Raw genomic sequence first — 24,138 nt, 5'->3', positions numbered from 1 at the left:
ACTGTTGAGTTTGGGGGTCAGGAGTGGCAGTGTTGAGTCTGGGGGTGGGGTCAGGAGTGGCACTGTTGAGTCTGGAGGTGGGGTCATGAGTGGCGGTGTTGAGTTTGGGGGTGGGGTCAGGAGTGGCACTGTTGAGTCTGGAGGTGGGGTCATGAGTGGCGGTGTTGAGTTTGGGGGTGGGGTCAGGAGTGGCACTGTTGAGTCTGGAGGTGGGGTCATGAGTGGCGGTGTTGAGTTTGGGGGTGGGGTTAGGAGTGGCGGTGTTGAGTCTGGGGGTGGGGTTAGGAGTGGCGGTGTTGAGTCTGGGGGTGGGGTCATGAGTGGCGGTGTTGAGTTTGGGGGTGGGGTTAGGAGTGGCGATGTTGAGTCTGGGGGTGGGGTCAGGAGTGGCGGTGTTGAGTCTGGGGGTGGGGTCAGGAGTGGCTGTGTTGAGTTTGGGGGTGGGGTCAGGAGTGGCACTGTTGAGTCTGGAGGTGGGGTCATGAGTGGCGGTGTTGAGTTTGGGGGTGGGGTCAGGAGTGGCACTGTTGAGTCTGGAGGTGGGGTCATGAGTGGCGGTGTTGAGTTTGGGGGTGGGGTTAGGAGTGGCGGTGTTGAGTCTGGGGGTGGGGTCAGGAGTGGCGGTGTTGAAACTGGGGATGGGGTCAGGAGTGGCGGTGTTGAGTCTGGGGGTGGGGTCAGGAGTGGCGGTGTTGAGTTTGGGGGTGGGGTCAGGAGTGGCGGTGTTGAGTCTGGGGGTGGGGTCAGGAGTGGCGGTGTTGAGTTTGGGGGTGGGGTCAGGAGTGGCGGTGTTGAGTCTGGGGGTGGGGTCAGGAGTGGCGGTGTTGAGTCTGGGGGTGGGGTCAGGAGTGGCGGTGTTGAGTCTGGGGGTGGGGTCAGGAGTGGCGGTGTTGAGTTTGGGGGTGGGGTCAGGAGTGGCGGTGTTGAGTCTGGGGGTGGGGTCAGGAGTGGCGGTGTTGAGTCTGGGGGTGGGGTCAGGAGTGTAGCGGTGTTGAGTTTGGGGGTGGGGTCAGGAGTGGCGGTGTTGAGTCTGGGGGTGGGGTCAGGAGTGGCGGTGTTGAGTCTGGGGGTGGGGTCAGGAGTGGCGGTGTTGAGTCTGGGGGTGGGGTCAGGAGTGGCGGTGTTGAGTCTGGGGGTGGGGTCAGGAGTGGCGGTGTTGAGTTTGGGGGTGGGGTCAGGAGTGGCGGTGTTGAGTCTGGGGGTGGGGTCAGGAGTGGCGGTGTTGAGTTTGGGGGTGGGGTCAGGAGTGGCGGTGTTGAGTCTGGGGGTGGGGTCAGGAGTGGCGGTGTTGAGTCTGGGGGTGGGGTCAGGAGTGGCGGTGTTGAGTCTGGGGGTGGGGTCAGGAGTGGCGGTGTTGAGTTTGGGGGTGGGGTCAGGAGTGGCGGTGTTGAGTCTGGGGGTGGGGTCAGGAGTGGCGGTGTTGAGTCTGGGGGTGGGGTCAGGAGTGTAGCGGTGTTGAGTCTGGGGGTGGGGTCAGGAGTGGCGGTGTTGAGTTTGGGGTGGGGTCAGGAGTGGCACTGTTGAGTTTGGGGGTGGGGTCAGGAGTGTCGGTGTTGAGTCTGGTGGTGGGGTCAGAGGTGGTGGTTTTGAGTCTGGGGGTGGGGTCAGGAGTGGCGGTGTTGAGTCTGGGGGTGGGGTCAGGAGTGGCGGTGTTGAGTCTGGGGGTGGGGTCAGGAGTGGCACTGTTGAGTTTGGGGGTGGGGTCAGGAGTGGCACTGTTGAGTTTGGGGGTGGGGTCAGGAGTGGCACTGTTGAGTTTGTGGGTGGGGTTTCGTACACAAATGGCATCCATTGGTCCCTGGAAGATTTTCGGTTCCGCACACCGTCCAGCCAGGAGGATGACCTCACTTTTCTCAGTCACTCCCCCGTCCCCACCCTCATTATTAAACTGACTTCCCGCCCCCTCCCAGCAGGAAGCTAGTAGAAGGGAAGGATCGCACACTCCTATTGGCTGATTTGTGTATCATTCTGTAATTATGAATTCTTAGGGAATTTTTCTGCCCGGAATTCACTTTTAACCACACGTGGAGGCTCCTCGGGGGCGGGACTGATTGAGCAAACCTTGAAGGGGGGGGGAGCAGAGTCTGAATCCAATTAGCCAATCAGGTTTGCACAGAAGCTTCACAGAAGCTTCACAGACAGCAGGCGAGCCGCCATTGAGGATAATGGTGACCCTAAAGGGGGAGGGGGTGTTAACTCTCCATCATACCTCTTGTTCAGTCTGAGTTTATCTGTAGCAAAACTCCAAGCGCTTCTTTTTATTTTTTTGCTGTGTTACTTCACTTCCTGTCCTAGTGACACGACAGGAAGTGAGATAGGAAATGGGGGAAACAGAGAGCGTCTGCTCCGTCATCTCATTGCAGATCCCCAGGAGGTACGAGGCTCCGCCCAGGTGAGAAGCCTCCGGTTGGAGCTTTCTCCTTCTAGATACTCCCAAGCTTCTTCAGCTTCACAGCGAGTGACATCCTGGAGGCCGCAGGCAGCTTCCATCCAAGGCTTCTCACCGGGGGGGATGGCCTCACATTAAATGGAATGGAGTTCACCTTGTCTCAGTCGTTGGGTGAAATAACCCGATGTTGCTGTTAGGGGGCGGGGCCTGGCTTGGCGGTCACTCCACCCAAACGTGATATTTTGTGGGCGGAGCCACCAGCCGAGGGCAAGGAGCCCATCTATCTTGGGGGGGGGGCGGCTCTGATTGGTGAATATTTCCTGGTTGTGTTCCTGGCTCCACCCACAATATATAAAATCATCTGGCCGGGGAAAGTGCGAACCCTTAAAAAAAAGGATATGGGGGTGGGGTCAGGGGTGGCAGTGTTGAGTCTGGGGGTGGAGTCAGGGGTGGCAGTGTTGAGTCAGGGGTGGCGGTGTTGAGTCTGGGGGTGGAGTCAGGGGTGGCAGTGTTGAGTCAGGGGTGGCGGTGTTGAGTCTGGGGGTGGAGTCAGGGGTGGCGGTGTTGAGTCTGGGGGTGGAGTCAGGGGTGGCGGTGTTGAGTCTGGGGGTGGTGGTGTTGAGTCTGGGGATGGGGTCAAGGGTGGCAGTGTTGAGTCAGGGGTGGCGGTGTTGAGTCTGGGGGTGGAGTCAGGGGTTGCGGTGTTGAGTTTGGGGGTGGGGTCAGGGGTGGTGGTGTTGAGTCTGGATGTGGAGTCAGGGGTGGTGGTGTTGAGTCTGGGGGTGGGGTCAGGGGTGGCAGTGTTGAGTCTGGGGGTGGGGTCAGGGGTGGTGGTGTTGAGTCTGGATGTGGAGTCAGGGGTGGTGGTGTTGAGTCTGGGGGTGGAGTCAGGGGTGGTGGTGTTGAGTCTGGGGGTGTTGTCAGGGGTGGTGGTGTTGAGTCTGGGGGTGGGGTCAGGGGTGGTGGTGTTGAGTCTGGGGGTGGGGTCAGGGGTGGCAGTGTTGAGTCTGGGGGTGGAGTCAGGGGTGGTGGTGTTGAGTCTGGGGGTGGGGTCAGGGGTGGTGGTGTTGAGTCTGGGGGTGGGGTCAGGAGTGGTGGTGTTGAGTCTGGGGGTGGAGTCAGGGGTGGTGGTGTTGAGTCTGGGGGTGGAGTCAGGGGTGGTGGTGTTGAGTCTGGGGGTGGGGTCAGGGGTGGTGGTGTTGAGTCTGGGGGTGGGGTCAGGGGTGTGCAGTTTGATTCGCTCAGAATTGAAATTCTCTCACATTTTTTTGTTATATGTATCCAAATTTCGGGAAATTTCAGTAGTAAAAAACTTAAACGAATCTGAAATAACTAATCAAAATGATCGAAATTCGAATCGTTTTCAAATTTCCATAGACAATAAAAGGGGAGTAGAAAATAAAGAGGAATAGAAAAGAATATAACAGAAAGAAAAAAAAGAAGGATAGAATATAATCGAGTAAAACAAAACAGAAAATAAAAGAATAGAATAGAAAAATAACAAAAAAATAATAGAAGTGAAAATAAAAGAATGGAATAAAATAGAATAGAGAATAATGGAGAAGAATAAAATAGAAAGAATATAAAACAATTTTCTGAAATGTGAATTTCAAATAGAATAGAAAATAAAAAGAATATAAAAAGAATATAACCATTTTCCAAAATTCAAATAAAATAAATTTGAATAAAAAAAAAAATAATAATAATAATAATAATAATAATAATAATAATAATAATAAAGTAAAACAGAATAAAATAGAATAGAAAATAAAGGAATAGAATAAAAAAATAGAATGAATATATCCATATTCTGAAATTTGAATAGAAAAAAAAAGTATATAACCATTTCCCAAAATTCAAATAAAATACATTTGAATAGAATACAAATAATAATAATAATAATAATAATAAAGGATAGGACAGAAAATATAATAAAGTAAAACAGAATAAAATAGAATAGAAAACAGAATAAAAACAAAAGGAATAGAATAAACAAATAGAATGCATATAAATATTTTCTGAAATTTAAATAGAAAATAAAAGTATATAACCATTTTCTAAAAGTCAAATAAAATAAATTTGAATAGAATAAAAAAAAAAAGGATAGAATAGAAAAAAGAATAAAGTAAAACAGAATAAAATAGAATAGAAAATAAAGGAATATAATAATAGAATGAATATAACCATATTCTGTAATTTGAATAGAAAATAAAAGGATATAACCATTTTCCAAAATGTAAATAAAATACATTTGAATAGAATAAAAAAATAATAATAATAAAACAAAGGATAGAATAGAAAAAAGAATAAAGTAAAACAGAATAAAATAGAATAGAAAATAAAGAATAAAAAAATAGAATGTATATAAATATTTTCTGGAAATTGAATAAGTATATTACCATTTTCCAAAATTCAAATAAAATAAATTTGAATAGAATATAAAAAAATAAAATAAAAAAAGGATAGAATAGAAAAAATAATAAAGTGAAGCAGAATGAAATAGAATAGAATACAAAAAATAGAATGAATATATCCATATTCTGAAATTTGAAAATAAAATAAAAGTATATAACCATTTTCCAAAATTCAAATAAAATTAATTTGAATAAAAAAAAAATAATAATAATAAAAAAAATAATAAAGTAAAACAGAATAAAATAAAATAGAATAGGAAATAAAGGAATAGAATAAAAAAATAGAATGAATATAACCATATTCTGAAATTTGAATAGAAAATAAAAGTATATAACCATTTCCCAAAATTCGAATAAAATACATTTGAATAGAATAAAACATAATAATAATAAAAAAGGATAGAATAGAAAAAATAAAGTAAAACAGAATAAAATAGAATAGAAAATAAAGGAATAGAATACAAAAAATAGAATGAATATAACCATATGCTGAAATTTGAATAAAAAATAAAAGTATATTACCATTTTCCAAAATTCAAATCAAATACATTTGAATAGAATATAAAAAAGAATAAAGTAAAACTGAATAAAATAGAATAAGAAATGAAGGAATAGAATAAAAAAATTGAACGAATATAAATATATTCTGAAATTAAATAAAAGTATATAACCACTTTCCAAAATTTGAATAAAATACATTTGAATTGAATAGCTGTGAACTGTCAGTTGTGGGCGGAGTCACAGGAACATTGTGCGAGTGTAATGAAGACACGACAGGCAGGGGAGACGGTCACTCGGTGACGCTCCGTTTTGGGCGGAGCGCCTCTTTAATGATCAACTGACAATAATCAAACACAGAAAACAAATCCTCATTGGTGAAGAGGCGGCGGCGTAGGCATTGTGGGTGGAGCAATCACGCTATGATGTCATATATTTTCGGGAAGGGATGAATCTTCTCATTATAGGGATGGAAGCAGCAGAACATGGACCTGGAGCCGGGACATGTGGATTGATGGGGAGACTCCACCTATTACTGACATGTGACTTAAGTTGAGAGTGGGGGAGGGGGGGGTTAGATCCAGATGTCGGAGGTGCAGTCTCCTCCCTGCATGCGGCACTCGTGGGCGAGGGCGGGACCTTCCGGCTCCTTCCCGAAATCCACCAGGAAGTTCTTATTGATGGAGAGTCCTCCCTTCTTTGTATCCACATCAATCTGCACCATGACGGCGCCTTCCCTGGGGGGAAAGAGGAGAGGTCAGGGGGAGACAAGCTGGGGGGAGGCAGAGGAAAGTTCAGAAGGAGACTGAGTGGGGGAGAAAAGAGGTAAGAGAGAGAGAGAAAGGCCAGGAAGTGGGAGGGGGTGGGACAAAGGAGACGAGGAAGGGAAGGGGGTGGGACAGAGGAGGAGAGGAAGGGGTGGGACAGAGGAGAGGAAGGGGTGGGACAAAAGAAGGGGAAGGATTGGGACAGAGGAGAAGAGGAAAGGTTGGGACAGAGGAGAGGAAGGGGTGGGACAGAGGAGGAGAGGAAGGGGTGGGACAGAGGAGAGGAAGGGGTGGGACAAAAGAAGGGGAAGGATTGGGACAGAGGAGAAGAGGAAAGGTTGGGACAGAGGAGAGGAAAGGGGTGGGACAGAGGAGAGGAAGGGGGTGGGGCAGAGGAGAGGAAGGGGGTGGGACAGAGGAGAGGAAGGGGGTGGGACAGAGGAGAGGAAGGGGGTGGGGCAGAGGAGAGGAAGGGGGTGGGACAGAGGAGAGGAAGGCGGTGGGGCAGAGGAGAGGAAGGGGGTGGGACAGAGGAGAGGAAGGGGTGGGACAGAGGAGAGATGGAGGGGGAAGGGTTGGGACAGAGGAGAGGAAAGATTGGGACAGAAGAGAGAAAGGGGGTGGGACAGAAGAGAGGAAAGGGGTGGGACAGAGGAGAGGAAGGGGTGGGACAGAAGAGAGATGGAGGGGGAAGGGTTGGGACAGAGGAGAGGAAAGATTGGGACAGAGGAGAGGAAGGGGCGGGACAAAGGAGAGGAAGGAGTGGGACAAAGGAGAGGAAGGGGGTGGGACAGAGGAGAGGAAGGGTTGGGACAGAGGAGAGGAAGGGGGTGGGGCAGAGGAGAGGAAGGGGGTGGGACAGAAGAGAGGAAGGGGGTGGGGCAGAGGAGAGGAAGGGGTGGGGCAGAGGAGAGGAAGGGTTGGGACAGAGGAGAGGAAGGGTTGGGACAGAAGAGAGGAAGGGGGTGGGGCAGAGGAGAGGAAGGGGGTGGGACAGAAGAGAGGAAGGGGGTGGGGCAGAGGAGAGGAAGGGGTGGGGCAGAGGAGAGGAAGGGTTGGGACAGAGGAGAGGAAGGGGTTGGGGCAGAGGAGAGGAAGGGGGTGGGACAGAAGAGAGGAAGGGGGTGGGACAGAAGAGAGGAAGGGGGTGGGACAGAAGAGGGGAAGCGGTGGGACAGAGGAGGGGAAGGGGTGGGACAGAGGAGAGATGGAGGGGGAAGGGTTGGGACAGAGGAGAGGAAGGGGCGGGACAGAGGAGAGGAAGGGGGTGGGACAGAGTAGAGGAAGGATTGGGACAGAGGAGGGGAAGGGACGGGACTGAGGAGAGGAAGGGGTGGGACAGACGAGAGGAAGGGGTGGGACAGACAAGAGGAAGGGGTGGGACAGACAAGAGGAAGGGGTGGGACAGACGAGAGGAAAGGTTGGGACAGTGGAGGGGAAGGGTTAGGAAATAAGAGGGGGAAGGATTGGGACAGAGGAGAGGAAGGGGTGGGACAGAGGAGAGGAAGGGATGGGACAGAGGAGAGGAAGGGGGTGGGACAAAGGAGAGGAAGGGGGTGGGACAAAGGAGAGGAAGGGGGTGGGACAAAGGAGAGGAAGGGGGTGGGACAAAGGAGAGGAAGGGGTGGGACAGTGGAGGGTAAGGGTTGGGACAGAGGAGGGGAAGGGGTGGGACAGAGGAGGGGGAAGGGTTAGGAAATAAGAGGGGGAAGGATTGGGACAGAGGAAGGGGTGGGGCAGAGGAGAGGAAGGGGGTGGGACAAAGGAGAGGAAGGGGTGGGACAGACGAGAGGAAGGGGTGGGACAGACAAGAGGAAGGGGTGGGACAGACGAGAGGAAAGGTTGGGACAGTGGAGGGTAAGGGTTGGGACAGAGGAGGGGAAGGGGTGGGACAGAGGAGGGGAAGGGGTGGGACAGAGGAGGGGAAGGGGTGGGACAGAGGAGGGGGAAGGGTTAGGAAATAAGAGGGGGAAGGATTGGGACAGAGGAGAGGAAGGGGTGAGATAGAGGAGAGGAAGGGGTGGGACAGAGGAGAGGAAGGGATGGGACAGAGGAGAGGAAGGGGTGGGACAGAGGAGCCCGGTCCCTCACTTGACCATGTCCGGGTAGAACTGTTTGTCCCAGACGCTGAACAGCGAGGTGGTGGCGTAGAGCCTCTTCCCGTCCAGGCTGAGTTGGATCATCTGAGGTCCCCCCGGAATCTTCCTCCCCTGCACACAACATTTACTAAGCATTACCCGGGGGAACGTTCACATATCAGAATATAGAGGAATGATAATATGATACAGCAAAGAGAGCTCTACAGGAGGAGGAAGAAGAGAGGGGTCACTACCCCCCCCCCCCATACAGGCACTGGGGGGGGTACAATAGGGTACAATAAGGGGCGCTCACCTTGATGACTACTGGATCCGGCTGACTTTTTAGCTCCTGATCTTCCGTCACTTTCACCGCGCCGCCCTTGAGAACGCTGCCAGAAATAAAGACCTGGAGGAAGAAATACACGAGATGACAAAACACCAGACAGACACACCGGATCTCACAATCACACCTTTCTATTGTTATAATAAGTTCCACAACTTTACTGCTTTTACTGTGGAGAAACCTTCCCACACCACTATCACTTCTAAAGAGCCCCTCCCATACTAAAAGTGACATCTCTGTTCCTCCCGATACAGAAAGTGAGACTAAATCTTCCCGCTCGGGACACAGGAACCAATGAAAGCCCAGCAGAGACTCCACAAAGCCCCACCCATACCGCTTTTAATACAAATAATTCACCCCATACTGCTCTTACTGTGAAGAACCCTCCCCCTACTTCAGGTGAAATCTCCTTCAAGACAGATTGCAGTTGCCCAGACCCAGAAATGGAAGGGGGGGGGGTAACTCACCTGCCCCACCATTTTGGGGTGAGACGTGTCGGTGATGTCATACTGCCGGATGTCGCCGTGGATCCAGTTACCGAAGTAGAGGAATTTATCGTCCAGAGAAATCAGGATATCCGTGATGAGCCCTGAGAAGAGGGAGGACAAACATGATTACAACTCCTCCCCCAACCTCCGTGTGTACAGGCTCCTCCCCCTGGACTGAAATCCTCTCTCCATCCTCCGTGTGTACAGGCTCCTCCCCCTGGACTGAAATCCTCCCTCCCCATCCTCCGTGTGTACAGGCTCCTCCCCCTGGACTGAAATCCTCTCTCCATCCTCCGTGTGTACAGGCTCCTCCCCCTGAACTGAAATCCTCTCTCCATCCTCCTGGTGTACAGGCTCCTCCCCCTGGACTGAAATCCTCTCTCCATCCTTCGGGTGTACAGGCTCCTCCCCCTGGACTGATATCCTCCCTCCATCCTCTGGGTGTACAGGCTCCTCCCCCTGGACTGAAATCCTCTCTCCATCCTCCGTGTGTACAGGCTCCTCCCCCTGAACTGAAATCCTCTCTCCATCCTCCTGGTGTACAGGCTCCTCCCCCTGGACTGAAATCATCCGCCTAATCCTCCGGGTGTACAGGCTCCTCCCCCTGGACTGAAATCCTCTCTCCATCCTCCTGGTGTACAGGCTCCTCCCCCTGGACTGAAATCCTCCCTCCCCATCCTCCGTGTGTACCAGCTCCTCCCCCTGGACTGAAATCCCCCCCATCCTCCGGGTGTACCGGCTCCTCCCCTTGGACCGAAATCCTCCCTCAATCCTCCTGGTGTACAGGCTCCTCCCCCTGGACTGAAATCCTCTCTCCATCCTCCGTGTGTACCGGCTCCTCCCCCTGGACTGAAATCCTCTCTCCATCCTCCTGGTGTACAGGCTCCTCCCCCTGGACTGAAATCCTCCCTCCCCATCCTCCGTGTGTACAGGCTCCTCCCCCTGGACTGAAATCCTCTCTCCATCCTCCTAGTGTACAGGCTCCTCCCACTGGACTGAAATCCTCTCTCCATCCTCCTGGTGTACAGGCTCCTCCCCCTGGACTGAAATCATCCGCCCCATCCTCTGTGTGTATCGGCTCCTCCCCCTGGACTGAAATCCTCCCCCCATCCTCAGGATATACAGGCTCCTCCCCTTGGACCGAAATCCTCCGGGTGTACCGGCTCCTCCCCTTGGACCGAAATCCTCCCCCCAACCTCCGGGTGTACCGGCTCCTCCCCCTGGACTGAAATCCTCCCCCCATCCTCCGGGTGTACCGGCTCCTCCCCCTGGACTGAAATCCTCCCCCCATCCTCCGGGTGTACCAGCTCCTCCCCTTGGACCGAAATCCTCCCCCCATCCTCCGGGTGTACCGGCTCCTCCCCCTGGACTGAAATCCTCCCCCCCATCCTCAGGGTATACCGGCTCCTCCCCTTGGACCGAAATCCTCCCCCTATCCTCCGGGTGTACCGGCTCCTCTCCTTGGACCGAAATCCTCCCTCCATTCTCCGGGTGTACAGGCTCCTCCCCCTGGACTGAAATCCTCTCTCCATCCTCCTGGTGTACAGGCTCCTCCCCCTGGACTGAAATCCTCTCTCCATCCTCCGGGTGTACCGGCTCCTCCCCTTGGACTGAAATCCTCCCTCAATCCTATGTAACAATCTGCAGGGGAGACGATCAATATTTACCCCCCAAACCCCTCCCCCCCCCCTCTGACACTACTGTAAAGGGATTTAAGGTTTCATTGCGACAGATTTTTCGTTATTTGGATGTAAATACGCCTGAAATTGAATTAAAAAACAAGAATAGGAGTGAAATAGAATAGGGAAGAAAAAAGATGAAAGGAGGAAGGAAGAAGGGAAGAAGGAAGAAAGGAAGAAAGAAGAACAAAAGAAGGAAGAAAGGAAGAAGGAAAAACAAGAAGGAGAAAAAAAAGGAATAAGGAAGAACAAAAGAAGGAAAAAAAGAAGGAGGAGAAAAGGAAGAAAGGAAGAAGGAAGAAAGGAAGAAGGAAGAAAGGAATAAGCAAAAAAGAAGAAGGAAAAGGGGAAGAAGGAAGAAAGGAAGAAGGAAGAACAAAAGAAGGAAGCAATGAAGAAGGAAGAACAAAAGAATGAAGAAGGAAAAAAAGAAGGAGGAAGAAGGAAGAAAGGAAGAAGGAAGAAAAGATGAAGGAAGAAAGGAATAAGGAAGAAGGAAGGAAGAAAGAAAGGAATAAGGAAGAAGGAAGGAAGAAAGAAAGGAATAAGGAAAAAAGTAGAAGGAAAAAGGGAAGAAGGAAGAAAGGAAGAAGGAAGAACAAAAGAAGGAAGAAGGAAAAAAAGAAGGAAAAAAAGAAGGAGGAAAAAGGGAAGAAGGAAGAAAGGAAGAAAGGAATAAGGAAGAAAGGAATAAGGAAAAAAGAAGAAGGAAAAAGGGAAGAAGGATGAAAGGAAGAAGGAAGAAAGGACGAAGGAAGAAAGGACGAAGGAAGAACAAAAGAAGGAAGAAAGGAAGAACAAAAGAAGGAAGAAGGAAAAAAAGAAGGAAAAAAAGAAGGAGGAAAAAGGGAAGAAGGAAGAAAGGAAAAAAAAGGAAGAAGGAAGAAAGAAAGGAATAGGGAAGAAGGAAGAATGAAAAAAAGGAGGAAGAAGGGAAGAAGGAAGAAAGGAAGAAGGAAGAAAGGAAGGAGGGAAAAGGGAAGAAAGGAAGAAGGTAGAAAGGAAAAAAAAAGGACGAAGGAAGAAAGGAATAAGGAAGAAGGAAGAACAAAACAAAGGAAGAACAAAAGAAGGCAGAAGGAAAAAAAGAAGGAGGAAGACGGGAAGAAGGAAGAAAGGACGAAGGAAGAAAGGAATAAGGAAAAAGGAAGAAAGGAAAAAGGAAGAAGGAGGAAGAAGAAGGAAGAAGAAAGAAGAAAGAAGAAGAAGAAAGTAAGAAGAAAGATGAAAGAAGAAAGAAGGAGGAAGAAAGAAGAAGAAGGATTAAAGAAGAAGAAAGACGAAAGAAGAAGGAAGAAGAAGAAGGAAGAAAGAAAGAAAGGAAGAAAGAAGAAGGAAGAAGAAGAAGGAAGAAGAAGAATGAAGAAAGAAAGAAGGAAGAAGAAGGAAGAAGAATTCTGAGCTGGGTTGCGGATGGATTCGGTTGAAGAAGTCATGTGACATCCAGGGGCCGATATGTCTGTTAGTAAATCAGTGAGGTGGGAGGAGACAGATGGGGTGAGTTGAGGGGCAGAGAGAGAGATTTGGGGGTCATCGGCATATAAATGGTAGCGGAAGCCGTGGGAGGCCATCGGCTGACCCGGGGAGGACGTGCAGATCGAGAATAGTGGAGGTCCAAGGACAGAACGGTAAGAGATGTTGGAGAGGAGGAAGTGGAGTTGTAAGAGACACTGAAGGTGCGGAGAGAGGGAACCAATGGAGAGCGCATTCCATGGGCACCAAGCAAATTGAGATTTTTGAGTATCAAAGGCAGCGGAGAGGTCCAAGGGAAATGCCGCGTACAGACGGTCGGAAATTCCGACACCAAATGTTAGATGGGAGCCAATGCCCCCCGATGGTCAGGTGTCGGTCTGGGAGGAGTGGGCTGTATTTGCATAGGTAACGCCCAATTGTGACGCTGAGCCTCCTCGATTGAAAGAACCGATGAAAGGAGCGGGGGCAGGGTACGGTAAAATAGATGATGCTGGACGTCCTCCAGCCAGTAAAAGGGGCGGGGCTCTATCTGACTTGCTGCAGCTTCTGATGCACATTGTGAGAAGCCCGCAGTGATGTCAGAGGAAGCCGTTTTAGTCCTGGAGAAGAGAGGATGTCCTTATGGCAGAAGCTGGGGGGGGGGGGGGGGCGGAGCTATTCTCTCACCCAATCAGGGTTATCATACAGACAGTCACTCACCTGGCATCTCTGGCAGTGCCCAGCCCTCCACCTTCTTATTTGGCACCTGGATGACCTTCTCAGCCGCCCACTTTTCATCCTGTAGGGGTAAAAAAATAAGAAATAAACCCCATAGAGCAGGTATCGGTACCGATCTGTCATCAGCTCCATCGCATAATGTACATATTAAAACAGAAATAAAGTAAAAAAAAAAAAAAAAAGTATGAAAAGAGGAATGACTCAAAGGAATGAAAAAAGGGAGGGGTGCCCTCCGCAGTACACCTTTTCCACCACAAGATGTCCTCAGTCTTCCAAATGGCCAATATTATTCGACCCGCCCCCTCGGAGCTCCTCTCTCCGTCACTCTCCTCTCACCTCCTATCAGCATGATCTTTGTTAGCACATGAGCACTAGAGAAGGAACGCCCATGTGTAAAGGTTTCAGCCGGTGTGTGGGCGTGGCCTATTCCAGGATCTACAAAACAGATGCAGGAAAGCATCTGCAGGAACTTTTGCCAACATCCCGCCATTCCACAAAGTCGACCTGCAGAATATTATTATTTCCCCCTCCCCCCCCACCCCCGAATAAAACATTGAGCCCCCACCCCCCACAGCCGCTCACCGCCGTCTTGTAGAAGCGGAAGATGGAGGAGCTGAGCGCGCAGCCGACGAATCCCTGCGTAGCGTCCGGGTTGTGCAGGAATCGCATCTCCATAGGAATCATTCCGTCCGCCCCCAGGTCCAGCGTCTGTATGCGGGTGTGCTTCGTCCAATCCCACACGTAGAGATGGTGACCATAGAGTCCTAGTATAGAGAAAGAAGGTGATTGGAGGAGCAAAGGTCATATGACCGGGAGGGGGGAGGAGATTGGGGTATAATAGAGGGACAGAGGGGGGATTGGGGTATAATAGAAGGACAGAGGGGGGATTGGGGTATAATAGAGGGACAGAGGGGGGATTGGGGTATAATAGAGGGACAGAGGGGGGATTGGGGTATAATAGAAGGACAGAGGGAGGATTGGGGTATAATAGAGGGACAGAGGGGGGATTGGGGTATAATAGAAGGACAGAGGGGGGATTGGGGTATAATAGAAGGACAGAGGGGGGATTGGGGTATAATAGAAGGACAGAGGGGGGATTGGGGTATAATAGAAGGACAGAGGGGGGATTGGGGTATAATAGAAGGACAGAGGAGGGATTGGGGTATAATAGAAGGACAGAGGAGGGATTGGGGTATAATAGGAGAGGGGGGATTGGGGTATAATAGAGGGACAGAGGGGGGATTGCGGTATAATAGAAGGACAGAGGGAGGATTGGGGTATAATAGAAGGACAGAGGGGGGGTATAATAGAAGGACAGAGGGAGGATTGGGGTATAATAGAAGGACAGAGGGGGGATTGGGGTATAATAGAAGGACAGAGGTGGGATTGGGGTATAATAGAAGGACAGAGGGAGGATTGGGGTATAATAGAGGGACAGAGGAGGGATTGGGGTATAATAGAAGGACAGAGGGGGGATTGGGGTATAATAGAAGGACAGAGGGTGGATTGGGGTATAATAGAAGGACAGAGGGGGGATTGGGGTATAATAGAAGGACAGAGGGGGGATTGGGGTATAATAGAAGGACAGAGGGGGGATTGGGGTATAATAGAAGGACAGAGGGGGGATTGGGGTATAATAGAAGGACAGAGGGGGGATTGGGGTATAATAGAAGGACAGAGGGGGGATTGGGGTATAATAGAAGGACAGAGGGGGGATTGGGGTATAATAGAGGGACAGAGGGGAGATTGGGGTATAATAGAGGGACAGAGGGGGGATTGGGGTATAATAGAAGGACAGAGGGGGGATTGGGGTATAATAGAAGGACAGAGGAGGGATTGGGGTATAATAGAAGGACAGAGGGGGGGATTGGGGTATAATAGAAGGACAGAGGGGGGATTGGGGTATAATAGAAGGACAGAGGGAGGATTGGGGTATAATAGAGGGACAGAGGGGGGATTGGGGTATAATAGAGGGACAGAGGGGGGATTGGGGTATAATAGAAGGACAGAGGGGGGATTGGGGTATAATAGAAGGACAGAGGGGGGATTGGGGTATAATAGAAGGACAGAGGGGGGATTGGGGTATAATAGAGGGACAGAGGGAGGATTGGGGTATAATAGAAGGACAGAGGGGGGATTGGGGTATAATAGAAGGACAGAGGGGGGTATAATAGAGGGACAGAGGGAGGATTGGGGTATAATAGAAGGACAGAGGGGGGATTGGGGTATAATAGAAGGACAGAGGGGGGATTGGGGTATAATAGAAGGACAGAGGGGGGATTGGGGTATAATAGAGGGACAGAGGGAGGATTGGGGTATAATAGAAGGACAGAGGGAGGATTGGGGTATAATAGAAGGACAGAGAGGGGATTGGGGTATAATAGAAGGACAGAGGGGGGATTGGGGTATAATAGAAGGACAGAGGGGATTGGGGTATAATAGAAGGACAGAGGAGGGATTGGGGTATAATAGAAGGACAGAGGGAGGATTGGGGTATAATAGAAGGACAGAGGGGGGGATTGGGGTATAATAGAAGGACAGAGGGGGGGATTGGGGTATAATTGAAGGACAGAGGGGGGATTGGGGTATAATAGAAGGACAGAGGGGGGATTGGGGTATAATAGAGGGACAGAGGGGGGATTGGGGTATAATAGAAGGACAGAGGGAGGATTGGGGTATAATAGAAGGACAGAGGGAGGATTGGGGTATAATAGAAGGACAGAGGGGGGATTGGGGTATAATAGAAGGACAGAGGGGGATTGGGGTATAATAGAAGGACAGAGGGGGGATTGGGGTATAATAGAAGGACAGAGGGGGGGATTGGGGTATAATAGAAGGACAGAGGGGGGATTGGGGTATAATAGAAGGACAGAGGGGGGATTGGGGTATAATAGAGGGACAGAGGGGGGATTGGGGTATAATAGAAGGACAGAGGAGGGATTGGGGTATAATAGAAGGACAGAGGGAGGATTGGGGTATAATAGAAGGACAGAGGGGGGGATTGGGGTATAATAGAGGGACAGAAGGAGGATTGGGGTATAATAGAAGGACAGATGGGGGATTGGGGTATAATAGAAGGACAGAGGGGGATTGGGGTATAATAGAAGGATAGAGGGGGGGATTGGGGTATAATAGAAGGACAGAGGGGGGATTGGGGTATAATAGAAGGACAGAGGGGGGATTGGGGTATAATAGAAGGACAGAGGGGGGATTGGGGTATAATAGAAGGACAGAGGGGGGATTGGGGTATAATAGAAGGACAGAGGGGGGATTGGGGTATAATAGAAGGACAGAGGGGGATTGGGGTATAATAGAAGGACAGAGGGGGGATTGGGGTATAATAGAAGGACAGAGGGGGGGATTGGGGTATAATAGAAGGACAGAGGGGGGATTGGGGTACAATAGAAGGACAGAGGGGGGATTGGGGTATAATAGGACATAGGGGGGGTTTGGGGTATAATAGAAGGACAGAGGGAGGATTGGGGTATAATAGAAGGACAGAGGGGGGATTGGGGTATAATAGAAGGACAGAGGGGGGATTGGGGTATAATAGAGGGACAGAGGGAGGATTGGGGTATAATAGAAGGACAGAGGGGGGATTGGGGTATAATAGAAGGACAGAGGGAGGATTGGGGTATAATAGAAGGACAGAGGGTGGATTGGGGTATAATAGAAGGACAGAGGGGGGATTGGGGTACAATAGAAGGACAGAGGGGGGATTGGGGTATAATAGAAGGACAGAGGGGGGATTGGGGTATAATAGAGGGACAGAGGGGGGATTGGGGTATAATAGAAGGACAGAGGGGGGATTGGGGTATAATAGAAGGACAGAGGGGGGATTGGGGTATAATAGAAGGACAGAGGGGGGATTGGGGTAGTAATGGATGAATTTGGCCCCCAGTAGTCCTGTCCTGTACTGATCTTTGCCCCTTTTACCCTTCTGCACCCCCTCTTACCCGCCTTCACGTCCTCTATGTCGAACCCTTTGGTGAAGGTCTTCGGCGCTGCCATCCCGGTGCTGATCATGACGTTTTTGCGCGGTTGGTACCAGAAGTCGTAGCCGAAGGGCGTAGCGTTGCCCTCCGCCTCCCAGTTGCCCTTCACCTCGAACGTCTTGGCATCCAGCAGCACGAAGCCTCCTGAGATGCAGAAACCGGTTGACGTTATCCTCATGGAAAGGCCAATTAAACTTTTAAAATACAAGAAATGCTCCGGCCAAAAATAAAACCCGGAGGCCCACCGGGGGGGGGGGCGTAGAAGAATGGCGCTCACCTTTGCCGTTCCCGGCGGGGTCTCCCATGCCGCTGATCATGACGTCTCCGCAGCCCAGGCAGTGCGGGGTGTGCAGGTACGCCAGGTTGCACTTCTTGTAGACCTCCTCCGGCTCCACCACCTGTAGAGAAGAGAAGCCCGGTCAGGTCACAGCCGGGCAGTACCGGGGGAGGGTCATCCGGCGCCCCCCAGGACAAAGATGCAGAATTCCGCCCAGCCCCCCCACCCCCACTAATAATACATGCCGTAAAATGGGTTTACCACCCTGCGTCCAGGGGGGCAACCATCCCTCTTGTCCAGGCCCGGATTTCCCACAAGGCCACTGAGGCCAGGCTTTGGGGCGGCAGGGCTCCAAGGGGCGGCAGTGGCATGGAGTCCCCCGACGCCCGGAACATACAGTTAAGGGCGGTAAGTTATGGTGGAATCCGCTCGCTCGTTAACAAGTGATTGAGGCACTGGCCCAGATTCAGGTACATTTGCGCTTTATTTGCGGAGGCGCAGGGCAGCGATTTTGCCCTGCGCCCCCGCAAATATTTTGCGCTGCCCTCGATTCACGGAGCAGTAGCTCCGTAAATTGCGAGGGCGCGCCGGCAAAATTGAGCGCAGAGCAACTTTCCCGACGTGCATTGCGGCAAATGACGTCGCGAGGACGTTATTTGCTTCAAAGTGAACGTGAATGGCGTCCAGCGCCATTCACGATTCACTTACGCAAACGACGTAGATTTTAAATCTCGCGACGCGGGAACGTGGGTATACTTTAGCATTGGCTGCGCCTGCTATTAGGATGTGTAACCTTACGTGAAACCCGACGTACGCAAACTACGTAATTTGCGTACGCAGGGCTCGCGCAACGTTGTGAATCGGTGTTAGTATGCAATTTGCATACTATACACAGATCACAATGGGAGCGCCCCCTAGCGGCCATCGCAAGAATGCAGCCTAAAATCTGCGTGGCATAAGAGCCTTATGCCGCGCAGATTTTAGGCTGCAGTCGGCGTAGCGATGTTCCTGAATCAGGAGCATTCGTTACACCGGAGCAAGTAAGCAATTGCGCCATGTAACCTATGGTTACACAGGCGCAATTGCTTCTTGAATCTGGCCCAATGTCGCCAAAATCACTTGTAAAATATGTGCTCCCGCCCGTCCTCCCCTCCCCCCCCCCCACCCCACATACCTCTCTCTGCTGGCTCTGTCTTCGGGACTCCCCCTCCCCCCCCGGCCACCGAGTCTGTCTCCTGTCCCCGCTGCCGATGTACACAGTGAGAGGGGTGAGCTGTGCTCTTCCCATCTCAACTGTGACAGGAGTTCTAGCACAGCGCTAGGACTCCTGTTTTGGAGGTGACAGGGTCAATAAAGAGAACCTGTCACCTCCAATTGCAATCACACAGGGAATCGTTTTCTCCCGTGTGATAGCAAAAAAAGGTAAGTGTAAAAAAAAAAATGCTAAAAAATAAATAAATAATAAGAAAAAATAATTAAATTAATAAAATAAAAAAAGTAAAGAATAAGAAATATAATAAGAAAATGATACAAAAATTAAAAAAAGTAAGCGACAAGCTACAAATAAATAAAAATAAAAAAAGTGATAAAAAAACAAAACATATTTGAACTAAGCGTGCCGCACATTCTCCGTTGATTTGGGGGGGGGGGGGGTTTGGTTGGCGGGGAGGGGGTGCATTGTGGAACCTGGCCTTGGGGCGGCAGGGAGAGCAAATCTGGCCCTGCTCTTGTCCACTCCTGATTGGCTCTAAGCAATGCCCCTCCCTCTCTCAATCCAAGAGCTGCTGTCCAGGAGGCAGATATAAGGACAGGTTCAGGTACTGCCTATAGAAATACCTGGAACAATGATATTGGAGGGAGGGGATGGTGCCGCCGCCCCCAGGTGGTTTTATTTCTAGGAAAGATGAGTTAGTAGATGGACAGAGAGGACCGGACGAGCTGATTGGAGGGTGCCCACCTTGTAGAGGGTGGGGGCCCGGGGCTCGGTGCCCACGTCCGCCACGTAGATGCGGGAGGAGATGAGGCCGGAGAAGACAAGCTTGTCCCGGGCTTTGGTGACGTCCCCGAAGCAGCTGCTGCAGGTGTTCCAGCCGCAGTGGTGGAGCTCATCGTTCAGGTTGGGCATCGGCAGGCGGTGGATGACCTGGAAGGAGGAGGAGCAGGTGAGTCATAGAGGGTATCTGGAATCTCACCTGTAGGATACCTACCTGTCTGTACCCACCCACTTACCTTATTGAGCACCAGGCTGTACCCTTCCCCAAGTGAGCACCTGCCTGTACCCACCCACTTACCTCAGGGGGGCACCTGTCTGTACCCACCCACTTCCTCAGGGGGAGCACCGTCTGTACCCACCCACTTCCTCAGGGGGGGGGCACCTGTCTGTATCCACCCACTTCCTCAGGGGGAGCACATATCTGTACCCACAGACTTCCTCAGGGGGGGCACCTGTCTGTACCCACCCACTTCCTCAGGGGGGGGCACCGTCTGTATCCACCCACTTCCTCAGGGGGAGCACATATCTGTACCCACCCACTTCCTCAGGGGGGGCACCTGTCTGTACCCACCCACTTCCTCAGGGGGGGCACCGTCTGTACCCACCCACTTCCTCAGGGGGGGGCACCTGTCTGTATCCACCCACTTCCTCAGGGGGGGCACTGTCTGTACCCACCCACTTCTTTAGGGGGGCACCCATCTGTACTTTTCCTCTTCCCATAGTGAGCACCTTCCTGTACTCACCCCCTTCCTCCCGTGAACACCTTTCTATACCGACCTACTTACCCCGGTGAGCATCTGTCTGTACCCACCCCTTTACCTGGTGACCACCCGGCTGTACCCTCCCCCTTACTATAGTGACCACCCGGCTGTACCCTCCCCCTTCCTATAGTGACCACCCACCTGTATCCTCCCCCTTACTATAGTGACTACCCGGCTGTACCCTCTCCCTTCCTATAGTGACCACTCGTCTGTACCCTCCCCCTTACTATAGTGACCACCCGGCTGTTCCCTCCCCCTTCCTATAGTGACCACCCATCTGTATCCTCCCCCTTCCTATAGTGACCACCCATCTGTATCCTCCCCCTTCCTATAGTGACCACCCGGCTGTTCCCTCCCCCTTCCTATAGTGACCACCCGGCTGTACCCTCCCCCTTCCTATAGTGACCACCCGGCTGTACCCTCCCCCTTCCTATAGTGACCACCCGGCTGTACCGTCCCCCTTCCTATAGTGACCACCCGGCTGTATCCTCCCCCTTCCTATAGTGACCACCCGGCTGTACCCTCCCCCTTCCCCTGCTGACTAGACATGTGGAATTCGTTTTTTTTTAACAAATTTTGACTAGTTAGTTCAGAATTCAGAATTCAGAATTCAAAATTTAGAAAATTGGAAATTTGAAAATCGGAAATGCGAAAATTTGGATTTTCGAATTTCCGAATAAAGCTAAAAACCGAATGAAACGAAAACAAACACATTTTTCGGCAGTGCACGTCTACTGCTGACCAACCGGCTGTACCCGCCCACTTACCCTGCTGTACCCGCCCACTTACCTTGCTGTACCCGCCCACTTACCCTGCTGACCAACCGGCTGTACCCGCCCACTTACCCTGCTGTACCCGTCCACTTACCCTGCTGACCTTACAGCTGTACCCGCCCACTTACCCTGCTGACCAACCGGCTGTACCCTCCCACTTACCCTGCTGTACCTGCCCACTTACCCTGCTGACCTTACAGCTGTACCCGCCCACTTACCCTGCTGACCTTACAGCTGTACCCGCCCACTTACCCTGCTGACCAACCGGCTGTACCCGCCCACTTACAATGCTGACCTTACAGCTGTACCCGCCCACTTACCCTGCTGACCAACCGGCTGTACCCGCCTACTTACCCTGCTGACCTTACGGCTGTACCCGCCCACTTACCCTGCTGACCAACCGGCTGTACCCGCCCACTTACCCTGCTGACCAACCGGCTGTACCCGCCCACTTACCCTGCTGACCAACCGGCTGTACCCGCCCACTTACAATGCTGACCTTACGGCTGTACCCGCCCACTTACCCTGCTGACCAACCGGCTGTACCCGCCCACTTACCCTGCTGACCTTACAGCTGTACCCGCCCACTTACCCTGCTGACCTTACAGCTGTACCCGCCCACTTACCCTGCTGACCTTACAGCTGTACCCGCCCACTTACCCTGCTGACCTTACAGCTGTACCCGCCCACTTACCCTGCTGACCTTACAGCTGTACCCGCCCACTTACCCTGCTGACCAACCGGCTGTATGCGCCCACTTACCCTGCTGACCAACCAGCTGTACCAGCCCACTTACAATGCTGACCTTACGGCTGTACCCACCCACTTACCCTGCTGACCAACCGGCTGTACCCGCCCACTTACCCTGCTGACCTTACAGCTGTACCCGCCCACTTACCCTGCTGACCTTACAGCTGTACCCGCCCACTTACCCTGCTGACCTTACAGCTGTACCCGCCCACTTACCCTGCTGACCAACCGGCTGTATGCGCCCACTTACCCTGCTGACCAACCAGCTGTACCAGCCCACTTACAATGCTGACCTTACGGCTGTACCCACCCACTTACCCTGCTGACCAACCGGATGTTCCCGCCCACTTACCCTGCTGACCAATTGGTTGTACCCTGCCCCCTTGACCCAGGGGGGCACACGGCTGTATCCTGCCATCTTCCGCAGGTGAGCACCTGTCTGTACCTGACCCCCTTCCTGAGATGATCACCTGTATCTATAGTGGTCTTTACCCACCCATTTACCCTGCTGACCACCCAGGTGTCCCCACCCACTTACCCTGCCCCATTCCACAGGGGGGCACCCGGCTATACTCTGCCCTCTTCCCCAGGGGGGCACCCGGCTGTACCCTCCTGCCCCCTTCCCTTATTGAGCACCTGTCTGTACCTGACCCCCTTCCTGAGATGATCACCTGTATCTATAGTGGTCTTTACCCACCCATTTACCCTGCTGGCCCTTTATTGGTCATGAATGCAGTTTCAGGGCCCTCCCCCGAGGAACAAACATGCTATGAAGTTCATGAGCCTCACCTGGGAGTAATGGGGAGATTTGGGGTCCACATCCACCGTGGCCAGGTAGTCGGGCTTGTTGATGCCGGTGTTGCGGTAGACGCAGAGGACGTACATCACCTTCTCTCTGGGGCCTGTACAGGACAGACATGGTGAGTGGGGGGGGATACAGGGGGCCACACAAGCTAGGGGCCACAGATAACATGAAAGAGGTTCAACTTCTTATTCTTGGTGGAGAAAACAGGAACATCATTTGGTTCTATCCGGCAAATGCTGCAGAACATAGAACTGCCGCAATCTGAGCTGCTCCGAGATTCAGCAGGCCCTTTCACAGTGCCTCTGAGTGAGACAGCAGCCTCTGATCACAACTTTCCTCTCTCTTACCTGTAGAGGGCGGGGCTGAAACCGGGAAACGCCCAGCAAAGAGGACCTGTCACATATTCAACATATCACCACTGAGAGCCTACAGCTGTACTCTGACCCCCCCCCCCCCGGGTCACAGCGAGCGGCCCTACCTTTCATGGCGTCCATAGGAGACTTGAATCCGGGTCCACATGATGATTTACAGGTAGCTGCAAAGCAATAAACAACAAGAACTGGTCACAAGATGCCCCCCATAGCTCTGACATATACCGCAGCGCTGTACAGAGATCACTGAGCCAATCACATCAGTCTCTGTACAGAGGAGCTTACACTCTAATGTCCCCTCCCCCCCCACAGTCACATCTGTCTCTGTACAGAGGAGCTTACACTCTAATGTCCCCTCCCCCCCCCAGTCACATCAGTCTCTGTACAGAGGAGCTTACACTCTAATGTCCCTTCCCCCCCACATCACTCTCTGTACAGAGGAGCTTACACTCTAATGTCCCCTCCCCCCACACATCACATCAGTCTCTGTACAGAGGAGCTTACACTCTAATGTCCCCTCCCCCACAGTCATATCAGTCTCTGTACAGAGGAGCTTACACTCTAATGTCCCCTCCCCCCCACAGTCACATCAGTCTCTGTACAGAGGAGCTTACACTCTAATGTCCCCTCCCCCCCACATCACATCAGTCTCTGTACAGAGGAGCTTACACTCTAATGTCCCCTCCCCCCACACATCACATCAGTCTCTGTACAGAGGAGCTTACACTCTAATGTCCCCCCCCCCCACAGTCACATCAGTCTCTGTACCAGAGGAGCTTACACTCTAATGTCCCCTCCCCCCCACATCACATCAGTCTCTGTACAGAGGAGCTTACACTCTAATGTCCCCCCCCCCCCACAGTCACATCAGTCTCTGTACAGAGGAGCTTACACTCTAATGTCCCCTCCCCCCCCACAGTCACATCAGTCTCTGTACAGAGGAGCTTACACTCTAATGTCCCCCTCCCCCCCACATCACATCAGTCTCTGTACAGAGGAGCTTACACTCCAATGTCCCCTCCCCCCCACAGTCACATCAGTCTCTGTACAGAGGAGCTTACACTCTAATGTCCCCTCCCCCACAGTCACATCAGTCTCTGTACAGAGGAGCTTACACTCTAATGTCCCCCCCCCTACAGTCACATCAGTCTCTGTACAGAGGAGCTTACACTCTAATGTCCCCCCCCCCCCACAGTCACATCAGTCTCTGTACAGAGGAGCTTACACTCTAATGTCCCCTCCCCCCCCCACAGTCACATCAGTCTCTGTACAGAGGAGCTTACACTCTAATGTCCCCTCCCCCCACATCACATCAGTCTCTGTACAGAGGAGCTTACACTCTAATGTCCCCTCCCCCCCCCATCACATCAGTCTCTGTACAGAGGAGCTTACACTCTAATGCCCCCTCCCCCCCACAGTCACATCAGTCTCTGTACAGAGGAGCTTACACTCTAATGTCCCCTCCCCCCACAGTCACATCAGTCTCTGTACAGAGGAGCTTACACTCTAATGTCCCCTCCCCCCCACATCACATCAGTCTCTGTACAGAGGAGCTTACACTCTAATG

General features: G+C 51.6%; 1 protein-coding gene across 1 annotated transcript in view; it reads right to left on the bottom strand.

The window, feature by feature from the left end:
- Positions 1-5,588: 5,588 nt before the first annotated feature.
- Positions 5,589-24,138, bottom strand: part of LOC120920954 (methanethiol oxidase-like) — a 20,730-nt gene continuing 2,180 nt past the window's right edge. Inside the window, exons 2-12 of the mRNA XM_040333417.1 lie at positions 22,679-22,735; positions 22,185-22,297; positions 19,076-19,261; positions 17,119-17,239; positions 16,803-16,985; positions 13,429-13,610; positions 12,829-12,907; positions 8,957-9,078; positions 8,460-8,552; positions 8,160-8,278; positions 5,589-6,038 (exon numbers count right to left, since the gene is read on the bottom strand). Of these exons, the coding sequence (XP_040189351.1) occupies positions 5,876-6,038; positions 8,160-8,278; positions 8,460-8,552; positions 8,957-9,078; positions 12,829-12,907; positions 13,429-13,610; positions 16,803-16,985; positions 17,119-17,239; positions 19,076-19,261; positions 22,185-22,297; positions 22,679-22,735 (1,418 nt within the window). The 3' untranslated portion in view covers positions 5,589-5,875. The remainder of the gene's footprint in view (positions 6,039-8,159; positions 8,279-8,459; positions 8,553-8,956; positions 9,079-12,828; positions 12,908-13,428; positions 13,611-16,802; positions 16,986-17,118; positions 17,240-19,075; positions 19,262-22,184; positions 22,298-22,678; positions 22,736-24,138) is intronic.

This window comes from Rana temporaria, chromosome 13 (assembly GCF_905171775.1).
Source record: "Rana temporaria chromosome 13, aRanTem1.1, whole genome shotgun sequence".
Lineage (NCBI taxonomy): Eukaryota > Metazoa > Chordata > Amphibia > Anura > Ranidae > Rana > Rana temporaria.
Note: the sequence above shows the minus strand (reverse complement) of the source record. Positions and strands in the feature narration are given on the sequence as shown.